The sequence below is a fragment of the Babylonia areolata genome, chromosome 6, assembly GCF_041734735.1.
Source record: "Babylonia areolata isolate BAREFJ2019XMU chromosome 6, ASM4173473v1, whole genome shotgun sequence".
NCBI lineage: Eukaryota > Metazoa > Mollusca > Gastropoda > Neogastropoda > Buccinidae > Babylonia > Babylonia areolata.
In genome coordinates, this window is record NC_134881.1 from 33835523 (window position 1) to 33853752 (window position 18230).

Below are 18230 nucleotides of genomic sequence, written 5' to 3' on the forward strand. Positions count from 1 at the left end.
GGAAAGCGTAGAGGAAAGGGCTGACGCACGTCTTGGTCCACACCCACCATATGAACACCTCGCGGAGATAAAAGTTGACACGGTCCTTGCACAATGCTGTGGAGATCGTGCAGATGATGAAGGGCAACCAGAACACCGCCATGGCCAAAACCAGACCTGCCAGTATCACAGTGGCTATTCTCCTTCTTTTGAATTTCTTTGGCTGTTTCAGGCCTATTTATGAAGCACTTTGCGGAAGCGATTGTTTGGGAAAGGTATGCGGGTGTTTGGAAAGTTGCTGGCGAACCAGACGCGGCGAATTCGCGGTTCCAGAGACATTGCTGACTGGCTGGGAAACAAGGTATCTGTTGTCTTTGAGTGCGCAAAGCTTTCCGATTGCATGGATGGTGTTACGGTGGTTTGGAGATGGTAACCATGATGTGAAGATACTGCCCTCACATTCCCACTGACCTCTTCATGCTACGCCAGGCCTACTTTTAGCTTGGGTATTGGAGTCTGACCCACTTTCATTTTTGTCTCCAGCTGCACGATCAGCAGATTTGTGATGTCAGTCAGGGACACAAAGGGTATCAAGAAAGAGATGAGTTGCAACACGATGACAAACGCCTCGTTGTCTCTGAACTCCACGTCGCATTCGTCCTGTTCAACTGTCGAGCTGCCGGTGACCACGTCCTATGGCGAGATCATCAATTTGAAGGTCAAGACCCAGCAAACGGTAAGCTTGATGTAGGCCCGTTTTCTGGTTTGTGCAACCTGGATGAACACGTAGTGACATATAAACCTGACACAAATGAATACATGTTCACGTGTGTGTGTTTGTGTGCGTGTGTGGGAGGGAGGGGTGGAGAGGGGGGGGAGGGTGAGGCGTGGGAGCGAGGCGGGGAGGGGGGGTTGAGAAAGAGACAGTGAGAGAGGCAGAGAGAGAGAGAGGGGAGAAGGGGGGATGGTTTATAAATATTGTTACATATTCGCAGGTGATTAAAAATGAACTAAAACAGGATTGCATTTTCTACGATGCATGTTATCTGTACTGAATACAGTTCTGTTTCTCTCTCTCTTCGATTTTGTGTGTGTGTGTATGTGCGCGCGAGCGCGCGCGTGTGTGTGTGTGCTTGCCTGATGAGATAAACTGTATGCATGGGGGGTTTTCCGATGGCATGTCTCAGTAAAGCAAACACAAAGCAAAAAGCAAAAACAAACAATGCACACATAATTTCACTTGTAAACACGATGGGCTTGCCCATACTTCAAACGAATCGACGCACACAGAATACTGCTGTCTCGGTAGCAAGAAAATATATTACGAATACTGAATATACCAAAGTAGACACGATGTATGTCCGAGTTTCAGCTATCTGGTCAGTTTGCCATATCCTGCTGCTGACTCAAAACTCACGAGCCGAAAAAAAAAAAAAAAAAAAAAAAATCAATAACTTTCATGAGAACAGCTTACATAATTCACCAGTTAACCTACCAGACAGCGAAACAAACTGGTGAAATGTGACTGTTTGACAATTAAACACTTTTCGGAAAACGTGGGTCTCTTATCATCAAAGAACTCTATGGGTGAAGGAGATGCGTAATCCTTGATATATATATATATATATATATATATATATATATATATATATATATATATATATATATATCTGAATGTATGTTTCTTCTTTCTTTCTGTCTTTGTTGTTTTTCTGCAGTGCTTTACTGATAATAGCCTCTTGGAATCGTGACTTATTTCTTCTTTCTTTCTTCTGTTTCTTTCTGTAGTGCTCTGGTGGCGGTGACTCAATGTCTCCAAGTGTATTTGTATGATGTACCGAAATATTAGTAAACCAGATATGCGAAGAAAAAGGCATAAAAGGTCATAAAAGGTGTGAAATTAGACGACACATATTTTCAGATGGAACAGTTTGCTGATGACTCGGTATTTACTTTAGAAGTAAGTAGAAAATCACGGTGAAAACAACGTGAAACCCCGTAACGAAATCGAAGATATTTCAGGATGAATATTTTACTATGAAAAGACACGCAATGTGTCGTTTAGTAAATATATATGTATGCATCTCTCTCTCTCTCTCTCTCTCTCTCTCTCTCTCTCTCTCTCTATATATATATATATATATATATATATATATATATATATATATCTGATGTCATTTCTGACCATTCTGTTCTTCACCACTCTTTTGGTGATGATACTCAGCTACAAAAGTCTGCAGAACCAAACCAAGTACACAGTCTGATTCCGTCAATGCAGGATTGTGTTATCGATGTTAAATCCTGGATGACATTTAAAAAACTAAAGTTAAATGATGACTTAACTGAAGCTATGATTATTTCCTCTGCAAGAATGTCCACATCTACTTCTTTTCCTGCCTCTGTTGTGGTTGGTGATGCCACAGTTCAGTTTTCTAAATCAGCAAGGAACCTTGGAGCCATTCTTGACTCAAACCTCAGCATGCACGCGCATGTAGTAAATCTGATACGCATAGTCAATTGTGAACTTCGTCGCATCAACTCTATCCGTCAGTACATTTCTGTGGAAACTACTAAAGCTCTTATTTCTGCTTTTGTGCTGTCACGAATCGACTACTGTAATTCTCTTCTCATATGCTGTCCACATTATATTCTTCAGCGAATTCAAAAACTTCAAAACAATGCTGCCCGTCTGACTCTCAGAGTCCCACGTACTGATCACATTTCTCCTCACCTCCGCACTCTACATTGGCTCCCCATTGAAGCGAGAATTAAATACAAAGTTGCCTGTCTCTGCTATTCTGCTTTCCACTCCGCAGGACCTACACATCTGTCTGACATTATCAGTGTTTACACTCCCACAAGAAATCTCCGCTCTTACTCTGACTGTTACCTTCTGAAACTTCCTCGTGTCAATGCAAGAACCTATGGTGAACGTTCTTTCCTCTTTGCTGCTGCTCGTATCTGGAACAACCTTCCTCATCATATCTGTGCATCTGATTCTATTCCTGCTTTTCGCTCATCACCAAAGACTCATCTTTTTAAAACCAATCAATAAGCACTCTCAGCTGCTTTGTTCTCCCACACCTCCCATGTCAGCTCACTTTGGATGTGTGAAGAGTGGGAAAAGGAGAGTGTGTGTTTGTGGGGAGGGAGGGTGGGAGGGGTTTTGAGAAAGAGTGGTCATGAATGATTTATGTAACTTTCTTTCATGTAAATCGCCCTGAGCTATTAGAGAGAAAGGGCGCTATATAAATGTACATTATTATTATTATTATTATTATTATTCAGTATAGTAAACGATCGAGCATTTACCTATAATAAGCCAATATCATAGCTGTCTGAAATTTCCATATCATATTCAAACACATTGTTCAAGCTGGTCATGGTACACACGTGCCCGAAACAGCCGTTTGTAAAGTTCAGCGAGACGCCAAAGGTTGACCATGGGAATCAATTAAATCATCTCTCATTTTATGAAAACATACCTGCTCTCAGCAGGTGTCCTTTGGTTATTTTGTCAGTCTGCAAAATATCTATTCACTTCCTTTCATCCACACTCTCACTAGTTCTCTCTCTATCTCCTCCAGATCTTATTGACTGAACTCACCAGTTTAGATGAGGCAGAGAGGCATACTGACAGCCCCAATGGTCATGTCACACAGACAGCCAGGTTCAGCAGGTATAGGTTGTGCACTGTTCTCAGCCGTCGACCTCTACGATAGGGCAGCACGATCAATATGTTCCCGCCAACCGCTGTCGTGATGGCAACCACCGTATACGTCAAGGCAATGGCGGACCAGGAAGTAGGATGTACAGACGACTGGAATTCGTTCTTATGGGAAATGTGTGCCTCCATTTTTTTTTTTTTAATTTTTTTTTAGGGAGTATTACCTGCAACAGATAACGCTGGAATTGTGAAAGACAAATAAGATGCTGACTTTGACACATCTGTCATTATGCAGACTTTTTTTTCTCCTCTCTCCTCTTTTTCACAGTGGACATGTGTACCCATACTCACCAAAACTGAACTGCTTACTTTTTTTCCTTTTTTTTCATATTGATATTATGAAATTTAATAATAATGGCTGAATGACAATTTGTTTTTGTTGTTGGTGGTGGTTGTGGTGGTGCTTTTCAGGTCTATATTTCTTGGCCAGCCGAGTTGCATCGCCTTTACAACATCGAGTTTGAACACTTCTCACACACACACACACACACATACACATGCACAGTCACACATAGGCTCGTTCCCTTATTGTCCCAGCGCCGGTAGTCAACAAGAAATCAGGTGACCCAATACTGAAAAACCATGCACTACTTGGTCACTTTGGTTGTTTTCCGGCATTCCGGTGGAGTGATGGCCTAGAGGTAACGCGTCTGCCTAGGAAGCTAGAGAATCTGAGCGCACTGGTTCCCCCCCCCCCCCCCCCCCCCCCCCCCCCCCCCCCCCCAACCCCTCCACTGGACCTTGAGTGGTGGTCTGGACGCTAGTCATTCGGATGAGACGATAAACCGAGGTCCCGTGTGCAGCATGCACTTAGCGCACGTTAAAGAACCCAGGGGAACAAAAAGGGTTGTTCCTTGCAAAATTCTGTGGAAAAATCCACTTCGATAGGAAAAACAAATAAAACTGCACGCAGGAAAAAAAAAAGAATAATAATAATAATAATAAAAAGGGTGGCGCTGTAGTGTAGCGACGCAGTCCGAATTTCACACAGAGAAATCTGTTGTGATAAAAGGCAATACATATACATATACATATTAGCTGTTGCGACTCCAACTTAACGAAAGGCATCACCGATCAAACCACCTACCAACGATAACACTCAGTGAATCGTGGCGTCAGACTGACAGAGCGAATGCCTCCCAAAGTAGAGACCTCCATTATCAACGTGATCATCACTTTTAATGATTAAGCAAACCGTCATTATCAATGGAAAACAACAACAACAACAAAGAAACAAAAACAACAACACTAAAACACCTTGCTTTTGGTGTACTGAAAACTTAATCATGGGATAGACAAGCTGACATGCAGTCTACATAATTATGATGATGATAATCATTGTCAATGATGATACGACGGCCCCGAAGATTATGATAAGTGAGCAACTTAATATATTATGCGGGTGAGAGAGAGAGAGAGAGAGAGAGAGAGAGAGAGAGAGAGAGATTCAATGTGTCAAAGCGTGCGAACTGATCCAATCAACCTGCGGACACACTCGCACAAGCATGCACACACACACACACACACACACATACACACACTGCAAACTGAAAATGTAAAATGGCATGCCACAAAACGAAACAATAAACAAGAATGGATTTACAGAAAGGAAACCAAAAAAAAAAAAATGTACCTCAAGTTGTTCTGACTGCACCACATGAATTCACATGGCTTGCTCTGAGGTCCCCGTTTTCCAGTTACGTACATAAGCAAAATCACATCGAAAACACACATGCAGGGCATGTATCCATTTTGTTCCGAAAACAGTCAAGACTTAATGCTTGCTACAAAGAAAAGGGAACGAGCTGGCCCACATGACGCAAAAGCCGACGCAAAGATCGCGGATGTCACATTTGTAGAACAGGTTCTGAAATGCGAACGTAAGACTGTTGTCTGAGAGTGGAAGTCTGTAAATTACCAAATACTTTGCTTTGAAAGCAGCACGTGAAAACCTGGCTAAAGTCCCATCCAGCAGTTCGTAGCTTTGCACAAAAACATGTGTTTTTTTTTTGTTTTTTTTTTCTCAAGGCCTGACTAAGCGCGTTGGGTTACGCTGCTGGTCAGGCATCTGCTTGGCAGATGTGGTGTAGCGTATATGGATTTGTCCGAACGCAGTGACGCCTCCTTGAGCTACTGAAACTGAAACTGGGGTCAAAATAATGAAAAAATCAGGATTTTCTTTAAATACAAATTTCGCATCTTTGAAGTCTTGTTTTTGTTGTCGCTAAGCATTTTAGCATTAAACTGTCTGGTGCTGTTCACTTTTAACTCTCTCCATACGAACGGCGAAAGAGACGACGTTAACAGCGTTTCACCCCAATTACAACTATCAAAATATTACAAGCGGAAGGCTCTTACACTGAAGAGGTGAATGTTGACAAAGAATACCACAATTCTGAAGACGGAAGCTAAAGGTTGGGTCATAGAGACACCCACTGGACATCCGAGGGGTCTGTGTAGAGGAGAAGAGAGGACTGGCCGTACTGAGTGAGTTAATGTTTTTCAGGTGCATGCACTGCTGTACTGCTGCACACATTCGTCACTTGCCTTGCGATGTTCAGTACATTTCACTCCAGGCTTTTCTGAAATCACGTCACCGATGATCAGTTAGTAAACGGTAATTTGGTCTGGGATCTAAAGCTGAAGTTCAAAAGATTCATCAGCATTACGGGAAATATTTTTTAATCAAACAAAAATGAGGCCTTTGTCTCTCATTTGAACATTCACAGATTGCTCTCCTCGGCTAGATAGGACCAGGGAACAGACAAGGGTTTTTGTTGCATCCTGAGACAAAAAGTGCCGAATAAAGCTTTTTCTACGTAACAGATTTGATAGATCGAGGAAATCTGCCGTTTAAAAGATAAAATCTAGTTCTTCTTTCCGTTACAGAATTTAGCAAACGTTTAGGAGCAAGAAAAAAAATCATTGTTACAAGAAAAATGGAGAGAAAGAAAAGAAGAAAAAAATATAGAAATGAAAACTGAAACGGCAAACAATAAGAAAAGAAAAAATAAAAGAAAGAAAATGATGATGGAAGAAAGAAAGAAAGAAAGAAAGAAAAAAAAAGACTTCCAAGGATGCCGAGTCTGCCAAGCTCATTTGCAGAATGTTTGTGCGTCCTCTGATTTATCATTTAAAAAAAAAAAAAAGTCCATAGAGCAAACACAAAGGGACGGAAGGTTGCAAGCACGCATGCCAATGCTGACTGACGTAACAAAGCTACCAATGTGAATGGAAACGTTACGAAAATACATGACATCACGTACTTTTGGGGTTTGACGAATGTGATCCAGACGAAGTGGATTCCCCTTCAGCAATTCCGCCGTTTGTTCACTCTCATTAGGAAATGAATGATGAGCGGCACAGTGGCAGCCGTCAGTCGGCTCTACCCAGGTAGACAGCCTGTAGTGCAAATGTCCCCGTGTTTGTAAAGCGCTTAGAGCTTGGTCTCTGACCGAGGATAGGCGCTATATAAGTATCCACATCAATCAATCAATCATTATTAGACGGCAGAAATAGTTTGCCGGTATTGTGGGCTTCTGAGGCAAGATGTTGCTTCGGCAGCTGGTTTGGCACAGCCTTACTCAGGTCAGAACAATTCGTGTAAGTGACTGAGCGATTCGTGATTTAGTGTTAACAGTTGGCCAGTAATGTCCGAATGGTATGTTTTGCTTTCCGCTTGAAAGATGCATCAGTAGAACCGAAAGTTGTATGCTGGAAAAGGGGTATTACACTCTCTTTTTTTCCAAACACACACACACACGCACGTGTGTGTGTGTGTTGTGTTGTGTTGCGTGACTTTTTTTGTCACCAAAGATTTCTGTGTATGAAAGTAGTGGTTTCGGATGTGTGTGTGTGTGTGTGTGTGTGTGTGTGTGTGCGTGTGCACATGTGCGTGTGTGTGAGTGTCCGTAGTAAACATTAACAAAGTCAGTTTCTCTGGAAATACTGTGCCAAATTCAAAATTTAGATTACCCCCCTCCCTCCGGCCCCCCAACCGGCTATCCCCTCCCCCCCTCTGCCCCCCACAACCCCACGACACCCGAAATATATATATATATATATATATTAAAGCGTCGAAGAATTTCAGAGTGCAATGAACTCAAATAAGAAGTAACAACGTACAACACACACAGACACACACACAAATACAAACGCACGCACACACACATGATTGCGCACCCCCTCCCTCTAACGCGTGCACACACACACACACACTAATACAAGCGCACACGCTCGCCTACACACATGAGTGCGAACCCCCCTCCCTCTATCACGCACACACACACACACACACACACACACACACACATTCTGACTTGTTGCAAAGTACAAGTTCCGCATTGATCAATGTTTTGTTTTTTTTGTGTGTTTTTGGTAATGTTCAACTTTAGAATACTAAACTCAGGGGGGCTGTTTAGACGAAAAACAAAGGGTGTTTTAGGCTCACCTCGATGCGCTGAGTTGAATGGAACCCTCAGCTAAGCTCTAGGACCACTCCTTTCCCATGAAACTGCGACAAATACACAGTAAGCTGAGTACTCCTTCCCCACCTGCACGCCATTTTGACTGCAATGAAAACACACAGATTGATGACGCGACCACCCGCGTGATCAGCAGTCAAAATGGCTTGCAGGTGGTGGCTCTGGCTGTGATGGGCTGAACTTACTGTGTATAAAATTGTCGCAGTTTCATGGGAAAGTAGTGGTCGTACAGCTTAGCTGAGGGTTCCATTCAACTTAGCGCATCGAGGTGAGCCTAAGACACCCTTTGTTTTTCGTCTAAACAGCCCCCCTGAGTTTAGTATTCTAAAGTTGAACATTACCGGGTTTTTTTGTTGTTGTTGTTGTTGTTTGAAATCATTATCAGTTAAGGGGTTAATAGAATTGGATAGGTCACTTTTGTCCATTTTTGCCTTTATCTACTAGGATTATTCGGAGTCAACTCCGGCCCAGAAATTCTGGCTGTCTCTTAAGTAAAGATCGCTAGATTCTGCTGAGGATATGTGTCGTCTCGCTGTTCAGTTCAATGCCCACCCTGAAAAATCGGTTGCGAGAAAGGACTGGGCTAATCAATTACCCTTCTATTTTCAAAGCAAGTCTGAGCACATTTCCAACGGGACGTCAGCATCCCATATGTTGTCGTGGAAACTTTGATACGCGACCCAAAGTTTTCAATTTCGATTGTGGTGTTCAAGCTCCAGCTTTCAGCTATGAGTATCAGTATCAGTATCAGTAGCTTATTCGTCAAATTCAGCTACGAGTGCGTGGGAAAATGTAAAAACAGATGACTGTCTCTCCCTTGAGTGAACTATTGATGTGAAATTATTCCTGGAGGGGAAATGTGGACGTATCAGTATCAGTATCAGTAGCTCAAGGAGGCGTCACTGCGTTCGAACAAATCCATATACACTACATCACATCTGCCAAACAGATGCCTGACCAGCAGCGTAACCCAACGCGCTTAGTCAGGCCTTGAGAGAGAAAAAGAAAGAAGATAATAATAATAATAATAATAATAGTAATAATAATAACAATGATGATGATGAGGTCATATTTATTCTATTGTTCTCTGAATTTTGTAATGATAGGAAAAGTGTGTTTTTACCTTGTTTTGTTGTTTGTCCCTGGGTTGGGGGTGAATTCAGATTGCGAAACTTGTTTGCGAATCAACACGTGGTGGGAGTTTGAGTAAACGCGACACACAGCCACCCACCGAAAAGAATTAAATCGCAAAATAAAAATGTGCATTGACCTGCTGTGAACTGGGCAGAATTTCTTTTTTGTTGTTGTTGTTGTTGTTGTTTTGGGGGTGGGGTGGGGTGGGGTTGTGGTGATTGTTTTTGTTTCGCCTTTTTTGTTTGTTGTTGTTTTTTTGTTTATGAAGCATAATATTCTGTCATAGACATAGTATACACCTATCCGTCTGACTTCTAAGTCACGGACATTTTCTTGCTGGATTTGTTGTGTTCAGAGAATATAATTATGTCCGTGTTTTAGATTGACCAAGTATGTTTGTGTGAATGTGACTCGGTAGTATCGTCATTTTACAGCCTTTTCACTGACATGGAAGCTATCCTTCAGTGCTATACAGAGGCACTACGGGAACCTCTTTGGGGTCTTCTTCTTCCTCGTTCGCCTCCCATTAGATGAGCAGCCCGGTGTCATCGATGAAGGCTGCCGTCCGTTGCAGCTCCTCCAGGGTGCCGTGCAGTTTGGCTTCCACTGCTGGATGCTGCATGCGTCGTACAGTCTTGAAGGATGTGGTCGGTTGTCATTGGTCCCTCATCACAAGGGCACTCTCCACTCTGCCCAATGCCAAATTTTGTGTGTATGTGGTGGAGCAGGCGGTTGTGTCCAGTCCTCAGGCGGAAGATCTTGACCTGTTCCCGTCGTTCCAGCAAATGGTATCTGTCTTCTGGGTTGTCTTTGGGGTCAAAAGCCTTGTTCAAGAAAAGAAGATTCCCCAGCAAGTACGTGAGGATGGAACATGATGAACCCCTCACTTTGGAAGAAGTGAAAGCAAAGCAGCCATTTGCAAAGCTCGAGTGTCCAGACTCTTGTATTCAATGAGAGGCAGCTGTAGACCATATGCAGCCTGTCTAATTCAAATCATCTCTTTATTATTTCATCAACATTTAAGTGAAACATGTTTGCCTTTATGAAGGCTTTTTTTTTTGGGGGGGGGGGGGGGGAGGAAGGGGGGGTATGTATGTGAGTGCGTGTGTGTGTGTGTGTGTGTGTGTGTGTGTGTGTGTGTGAAGTCTGAAGTTGTTTTTATCGAAACAAGTGCACGTAACTCACGCTGTCTTTGCCCATTTATTTATTTTTTTACATTTCACCCCATCGGCTTGCAATATGCGCAACGATCACAATCGCTGAAGCGTAAACTAATACTTCCCTATGTTTCTACACAGATACAGTATCGCGAACTTTCTCGTCTGCACACAACGCATCGTTGACGAATAAATTGAAAGGAATAAACGAGTACGAAAACATGGTACATAGAGCATAGTAAGCGTAAGCGTACGTACATACAGACTGGAGGTCTGTGTATGCTTGGAAACTATATAAACTGTCCACGCATGAAGGCGCGCGCGCGCACACACACACACACACACACTCACACAGGGGTACGAACAAGTACGCGCGTGCACACAAAGACGTGTGTGTGTCTGTGAGAGAGAGAGAGAGAGAGAAAGAGAGAGTGTGTGTGTGTTTGTGAGAGAGAGAGAGTGAGATAGACAGACAGACAGAGTATACGCAAGCAGAAGACCAAATACGCAAGTTAAAGATCCTGCAATGCATGTCAGCGTTCAGTTGGTTACGGAAACAAGAACATTCCCAGCGTACACACCCCGAAAACATAGTACGGCTGCCTACATGGTGGGGTTTAGTAACGGTCATGCACGCAAAACACTACATATCTGTGTGAGTGTGAGTGTGCGAGAATAATACCTGACTGAATTAAGCAGGAAACGAATGATGAACGCCTAGAACTTGATTTCTGATCGAGTTTAGGCGTCATTCGGATGAGACGATAAATCTACATCCGATATGCAGCATGCACTTGGCGCACGTTAAAGAACGGTAAAAAAGAAAAAAAGAAAAAAAAAAAGAAGCCCAAACTCCACACGTAAAAACCGGTTCTGACAACGAGGCAATACAATACAATGCATTACAATGCAATAGAATGTAATACAATTCAATACAATGCAATGCAATTTCATTCTATCCAATACAATACGACACAACACAACACACTCACTTAGCCCTTTCTGTCCTGTCTTCATGCTGCTCTCGTGGATCGAGCTCTTCCCACCAGCCTACAGCTACAGAACTTCGGAATATTATGTTAATGTCTGTGGGAAAGCCTGCAAGGAACAAGACGAAGCAGCAGCTGCTTAAAGTTGTAGCGAAAGAGCGGAGAGTGGTAAGCGTAGAGGAACGGGTTGATACACGACTTGGTCCACAGCCACCAGATGAAGACCTCGTACAGGTACAGGTTGACACAGTCTTCGCACAGAGTCAGGACAATCGTGGTGACGGTGTAGGGCAACCAGAAGATCGCCATGGCCAGAACCAGGCCGATAAGAATCACAGACACCCTTCTCTCTCGTTTTCTTTTCTTTCCGTGGCTCTTGGTCACGATTGGGTCAGCTGGTGGGCAATTTGACCTAGTGTTTGCTGATGAGCATCGAAAGGAACTATCCGTTGGCCTGGATGATGTTGAGGTGCTTTTCTGGTGATCAGAATGTGATGTGGCAGAGTCCTTCTTCCCATCAGTTCTGACCAGTGATCTGACCAACTGGCTTATTGCTACCGTCGGTATTGGAACCGGAGCCGGGCGCACTTTCATTCTCTTCTTCAGCGCCACGAGGATCAGACCGTTGATGACGGTCAGGGACACAAAGGGTACCAAGAAGCTGATGAGCTGCTGCAGTATAACAAACACCTCGTTGTTCTTGTACTCCACGTCGCAATCGTCCTTTGGAACCACGGACTGACCGGCGACATAGGCCCACGAGAGAACGGGTAACGAGAAGATCAGGAAACAACAGAACCAGCAAACGGTCAGCTTGATGTAGGCATGTTTTCTCATTACGAAGGCCTGGAAGAAAACGTGGTCATTTATACACTTGACACACAATGCACAGAAGTGACACGCGCGTATGTGTGTGTGTGTGTGTGTGTGTGTGTGTGTGTGTGTGTGTGTGTGTGTGTGTGCGTGCGTGTGTGCATGTGTGCGAATGCGCGCGCGCGCGTGCGTGTGTCTGTGCAAGAGTGGGGATGATAGAGTGGTGGAGTTAGAGAGAGAGAGAGAGAGAGAGATAATGAAGATCGTAAGAGTTTCGTAAGTGTGTGCGTATGTGCACACGCTCTTGCCTGTTATATGCATCGGGTTTCTTACCATGTCCGAGTTTCAGTGAACTGATCAGTTTGTTACATCCTGTCGCTGACCCAAACTCGCTAGCCGAAAATCAATAACTCTCATGTGAACAGCCCTACATTAGTCATCGATCAGCCTGCCAGCCAACCCAATGTTTTTGGGGTTTTTTTGTTTGTTTGTTTGTTTGTTTTTTGCGGAGTTTCGGTAAAACGTCAATGTTTGATTATCGTAATCTTTTCGGAAAATGTGGGTCTCTTATTATCAAAGAACTCTGTGGGGAAAGGAGATGCGTAATCCTACTCAGCAACGAAATATTTGACAAAACTTGATTGATTACGGGAAATGCTACTAGGGAAACGTTATAGGTATCCATTCCCACAAACTTCCTCCTCCTTGTCGTCCGTCTGCTTTAATCACCCCGTGATCTGTGCTACAAAATTCCTGGGGGGGGTTTGTGTGTGTGTTTTTTGTTGTTGTTGTTGTCTTTGTCTCAAGTCTTTTCGGTTTCTTTCTGTCGTCTCGTCCTCTCTTATTTTCTGCCCTGCTGCTCCATTCACCTATATTTTTTTTTTTATTATTCTCTAGAAAGCTTTTTTTTTTCCTTTTCCCCTTCTTCTTTTTCTGGACCAGATGATTTGTACATTCTAGTAATGTATTTGCCTGAGACGTGGTGTTCCCGATGACAATTTTTGGTTTTATGTGCCTGTCATTATACTTTTTTTTAGTATCCCGTATAGTCATGTTTATGTTCAGTTTAGCTGTGTTTTGTTGTTGTTTTTCAATCCCCTGGCAAAACATTGACGGAATGGTCAACGTCAGAAGCATGTTCTAGGTTTACGTTTGTGTGAATATGACTATGTTTTAGAAAGTTTTCATTTACTTTTATTTTTTCGGGTTCTGCCGGATCGACATTTACAGACTTTTTTTTTTTTAGCCCAGTCATTGCCGTGTGTAGTCGGCTAGACTAAAAACAACAACCACCAAAAAACAAAACAAATATATATATATATATATATATATATATATATATATATATATATATATACACCTTTTTTTTTTTTTTTTTTTTTTTGCTGCCCCATCATCTGCACCGTTTCAGTGGCATTACTCCCACGCCGCTCATTTAGATTCCCCCAAACACGGCCACACCCGGGTTTGTCCGTCACAGTTCCAACGTCGGCAGTCCGCAGGGAACCATCGATGTTAGGTCGCCAGGAGGCTACACACCAGAGGTGACCCTGCACTGCTGCTGAGTCACTTTGGTGGTGTTCAGTGGTGCCTGTTCTGATTCAACGTACTTAGGACACCACCTACTAAGCCCCCCTACTAACGACAATAACGGCTTAGTCGCGGAACCAGACTGAGTGAGCGCCCTCTCCCCCCCACGCCCCCCCCCCCCCCCCCCCCCACCACCACCACCAGAGTGGAGGCCGCCACCACGTCCCCCAAACAACAGCCCCCCACGAATCTGCCGACACCGAAGACATTAACAGGTCTTACCCCAAGCACAGAAGTGGAGGGGTATCGAAACTGAGGTCATCATGAGAGCAGGACACGAAAGGCCACAGACTTTTAGACTGTTTTGTTTATATTGATCATGATGAAGGAGGAGAAGGATGACTATGACGATTAAAATGTTGCTATGGAGGTCCATTTTGGCTTGGGACTGCGTGACAAGGTTGTACTCTACGCTTCCTGTCATAATGATATCCCGGCGTTAACCAGGCCCGAGAGATACAGACACTTGCAGTGTTGGTCAGGTAATTAGAGCTACACACCCAAAGACGCATCCTTGAAGTGGATGACACTCGACTGTGTGGTCCCAGTCACCCCATTTAAGCTCACAACACACTGAACTCTGGGTAGGAGCCGACCACGGGCCGAAAAACCCACCTCCGCTGGGATTCGAACCCGCGTCCTCCCAGCCGTCAGTCCGCGACGGTAACCACTTCGCCACGGCGGCTGGTATATCTACATCATCTTAATCTGCCCTTCACCTCGTCCAGTCTCTCTATCCCCACCTGTATTGTATTGTATTGTAATGTATTACTAATTTTTGTCACAACAGATTTTTTTTGCGTCTGAAATTCGAGCTGCTCTCCCCAGCCTCTACCACCTTCCTGATTTCCCTCCTCTCCACCCTACCCTCCCTCCATTTTCCTGATAGAAGACCCCCCCTCCTCCCATGGGTCAGACAGCATCTGTACCAACGCTTCAAAAAGTATATGTCAACCGCCATTCTCTGTCAACCAACTTCGATCTTGCCCGCCCCCCTCCCAACCCCCACTCCCTTCTCCAAGCCCCAACTGCCACAAGCCTCCCCCACCCCCTTTTCCCATTCCCGAGGTTCTTCTCCGCCCCCCCCCCCCCACCCCCACCTTCTCCCCTTCCCGAGGTTCTTCTCCCGCCCCCCCCTTCTCCCCTTCCCAAGGTCCTTCTCCCCCCTTCTCCCCTTCCCAAGGTTCTTCTCCCCCCCTTCTCTCCTCCCCCCCCTTCTCTCCCCCCCCCCCTTCTCCCCTTCCCGTGGTCCTTCTCTTCCCACTTCTCCCCTTCCCCAGGTCCTTCTTTCCCGTCCCCTACCCCCTTCTCCCCTTAAAGAGGTCCTTCTCCACCCCACCCCCTTCCCGATGTCCTTCTCCCCTTCCCGAGGTCCTTCTCCACCCCACCCCCTTCCCGAGGTCCTTCTCCACCCCACCCCCTTCTCGAGGTCCTTCTCCACCCCACCCCCTTCCCGAGGTCCTTCTCCACCCCCACCCCTTCTCCCCTTCCCGAGGTCCTTCTCCACCCCACCCCCTTCTCCCCTTCCCGAGGTCCTTCTCCACCCCAACCCCTTTCCGAGGTCCTTCTCCACCCCCCCACCCCTTCTCCTCTTCCCGAGGTCCTTCTCCACCCCACCCCCTTCTCCCCTTCCCGAGGTCCTTCTCCACCCCACCCCCTTCCCGAGGTCCTTCTCCACCCCACCCCCTTCTCCCCTTCCCGAGGTCCTTCTCCACCCCGACCCCTTCCCGAGGTCCTTCTCCACCCCTCCACCCCTTCTCCTCTTCCCCAGGTCCTTCTCCACCCTACCCCCTTCTCCCCTTCCCCAGGTCCTTCTCCACCCCACCCACTTCTCCCCTTCCAGAGGTCCTTCTCAACCCTACCCCCTTCTCCCCTTCCAGAGGTCCTTCTCCACCCCACCCCCTTCCCGAGGTCCTTCTCCACCCCCCCCCCTTCTCCTCTTCCCGAGGTCCTTCTCCACCCCACCCCCTTCTCCCCTTCCCGAGGTCCTTCTCCACCCCACCCCCTTCTCCCCTTCCCGAGGTCCTTCTCCACCCCACCCTCTTCCCGAGGTCCTTCTCCCCCCCCTTCTCCCCTTCCCGTTGTCCTTCTCCCCCACCCCCACTTCTCACCACTCCAACTTCTCTCCCACTTTCCTGATACCAGGGTCCCATTTTATATTATTACCTTGCTTCGCATGACCACCGCCAACCACCACAACCTCACCTTAACGCCTTTTCCAACCCTTGCACCTCCACCCCCCTCCCCTCCCGCTCCCCGTCCATCCTCTCAGCACCAAACTCACACAACTCATATCCCCCTCCTCTCCCCTCCCTCCTTCTTTCCCGGTTCCCACTAACAGGAAGACAGCAGGTTGAGCACCTGTACCGCCAGCTTCACAAATGCATGACCACCGACAACCACCTCAATTCTCACCTTTTACCCCCCACCCCCTCCCCCCCTTTCCACCCCTAGGTTTTTCTGCCTCCCACAAAAACCCCCTTCCACACACTCCACTACCGCATTTTTTCCGAGTTCCCTCCCTCCCTCCCTCCCGTCCTCCCTCCCTCCCTCTCTGCCCCCACCCTCACTTTCCTGATAGTGTGCCCCCAAGCTGAGCATGCTCAGCCTGTCCCAGGCCACCAGGATGACGATCATCGAGGCCATGGTGGTCGTAATGTTGTCCTCAGCCAGGAACAGCCTGCACATCGCCACTCCCAGGATCCACCTGAAGTTGAGCACTGCACAAAGAAAACGACAATGACACAAGTATGTTTTACTGATGGTTAAAAAAAAAAAAAAAAAAAAAAAAAAAAAAGCTGAAAAGCTTCGTTATACACGAGGCGCTCTCTCTCTCTCTCTCTCTCTCTCACACGCACGCACGCACGCACTCGCTAGCACCCTATCACACACAATGGCAAACGGCTTCTCCACAATAAAGCATGCATTTAAACCCAGATCACTCAAAACTTACTGTTGTTGGAAAAAAAATGTCTTTCCACAGGAGGCTTAAACAGATTTCAGCCAGACAGAATCGCAATTTTTTCCAGTAGTTTGTTCCACAATGACGGGGCCTGGGAAGAGAAATATCTCTGATACTGTTGTTCTTCTTTACAACAAGGATTTTTAATAGACTGGTATCAGAAGCAGAACGAAGGTGACGAGTTGGACTGTACACTTCAAGGAGGTCAGAGAGGTAGCGAGAACCAGAGCTTGAGAGGGATGAAAACGTCAGAGCAAAAAGCTTGCTTTCAATTCTCTTTTAACTCACTCAGTACGGCCAGTCCTCTCTTCTCCTCTACACAGACCCCTCGGATGTCCAGTGGGTGTCTCAATGACCCAACCTTTAGCTTCCGTCTTCAGAATTGTGGTATTCTTTGTCAACATTCACCTCTTCAATATAAGAGCCTTCCACTTGCAATATTTTGATGATGGTAACTGGGGTGAAACGCTGTTAACGTCGTCTCTTTCGCCGTTCGTATGGAGAGAGTTTGGTAGGCTGTGAATAGAGTGGAAGCGAGGAGTAACATGCTCAAATTTGGAGGATTTGAAAATATGTCAAGCAGCATTGTTCTGAACTCTCTGAAGTTTATCAAGTGAAGTCTTTGGAATGCCGACAAGAACAGAGTTGCAGTAAACAATCCTGGAGGTTTATATATATATATATATATATATATATATATATATATATATATATATATATGGGGGTAGGATGAAGATATATCTATTCTAATGAACCTGGCCATAACTTTGTGTTAAGTCTACATATTATATGTTTGGTTTTTTTTCTGTTCCTTTCAGTCAGTCATTCACTGACTGACTGAACACTCACGAACCAGTGTAGACGAGGTAGATAGGCATGCTGACAGCCCCCACGGTCAGGTCACAGACAGCCAGGTTCAGGAGGTACATGTTTTGCACGGTTCTCAGCCGTCGATCTCGCCAAAAGGACAGCACGATCAACAAGTTCCCACACACCGCCGTCACGATGGCAGACAAGCAGTAGACTAAGAAAATGGGGGTCCATGGCATCGGGATGAAAACAGAGCGGGCATCGGAGTCACCGTCTTCGTACTGAACGGTTGATATTCTCACCATCCTTCTCAGTCTTTTTTATTTAGAGATTAATACCTGCAACAGATAAAGCTAGCAAGTGTGAAAGACAAAGAAGGTCAATAGTATATTCTTCTTCTTCTTCTATTCTACACACGAAAAGGGTTCAGGCACTAGCAGGTCTGCGCACATATGTTGACCTGAGGCGCCGTTACTGAGATTCGAACCGGGGGGGGGGGGGGGGGGCTTTTCACTGCTGATCAGAAACTTCAGTGGTAGTTCCAGTAATACCTGTTGCGAATCAACGCAGCATACGATGGCACCA

General features: G+C 45.5%; 1 protein-coding gene across 1 annotated transcript; it reads right to left on the minus strand.

Annotated features, from left to right (window-relative positions):
- Positions 1 to 459: 459 nt before the first annotated feature.
- Positions 460 to 17950, minus strand: LOC143283496 (histamine H3 receptor-like). Its single transcript, XM_076589739.1, has 6 exons — positions 17689 to 17950; positions 16444 to 16593; positions 12653 to 12675; positions 11596 to 12316; positions 3644 to 3732; positions 460 to 672 (listed from the first exon to the last, which is right to left on the minus strand). The coding sequence occupies exons 1-6, from the start codon at positions 17948 to 17950 to the stop codon at positions 460 to 462; spliced, it is 1458 nt and encodes a 485-aa protein (XP_076445854.1).
- Positions 17951 to 18230: the final 280 nt, after the last annotated feature.

What these genes read in the sequence shown, in the direction of transcription:
- LOC143283496 (XM_076589739.1), bottom strand. Translation starts at nt 17,950, where the DNA reads ATGGTGAGAATATCAACCGTTCAGTACGAAGACGGTGACTCCGATGCC. An exon ending in GTTTGGGTCAGCGACAGGAT is followed by an intron (nt 12,317 to 12,652) that starts GTAACAAACTGA and finishes GTTTTCTTCCAG; the next exon opens with GCCTTCGTAATGAGAAAACA. An exon ending in TATACCTGCTGAACCTGGCT is followed by an intron (nt 673 to 3,643) that starts GTCTGTGTGACA and finishes ATCTCGCCATAG; the next exon opens with GACGTGGTCACCGGCAGCTC.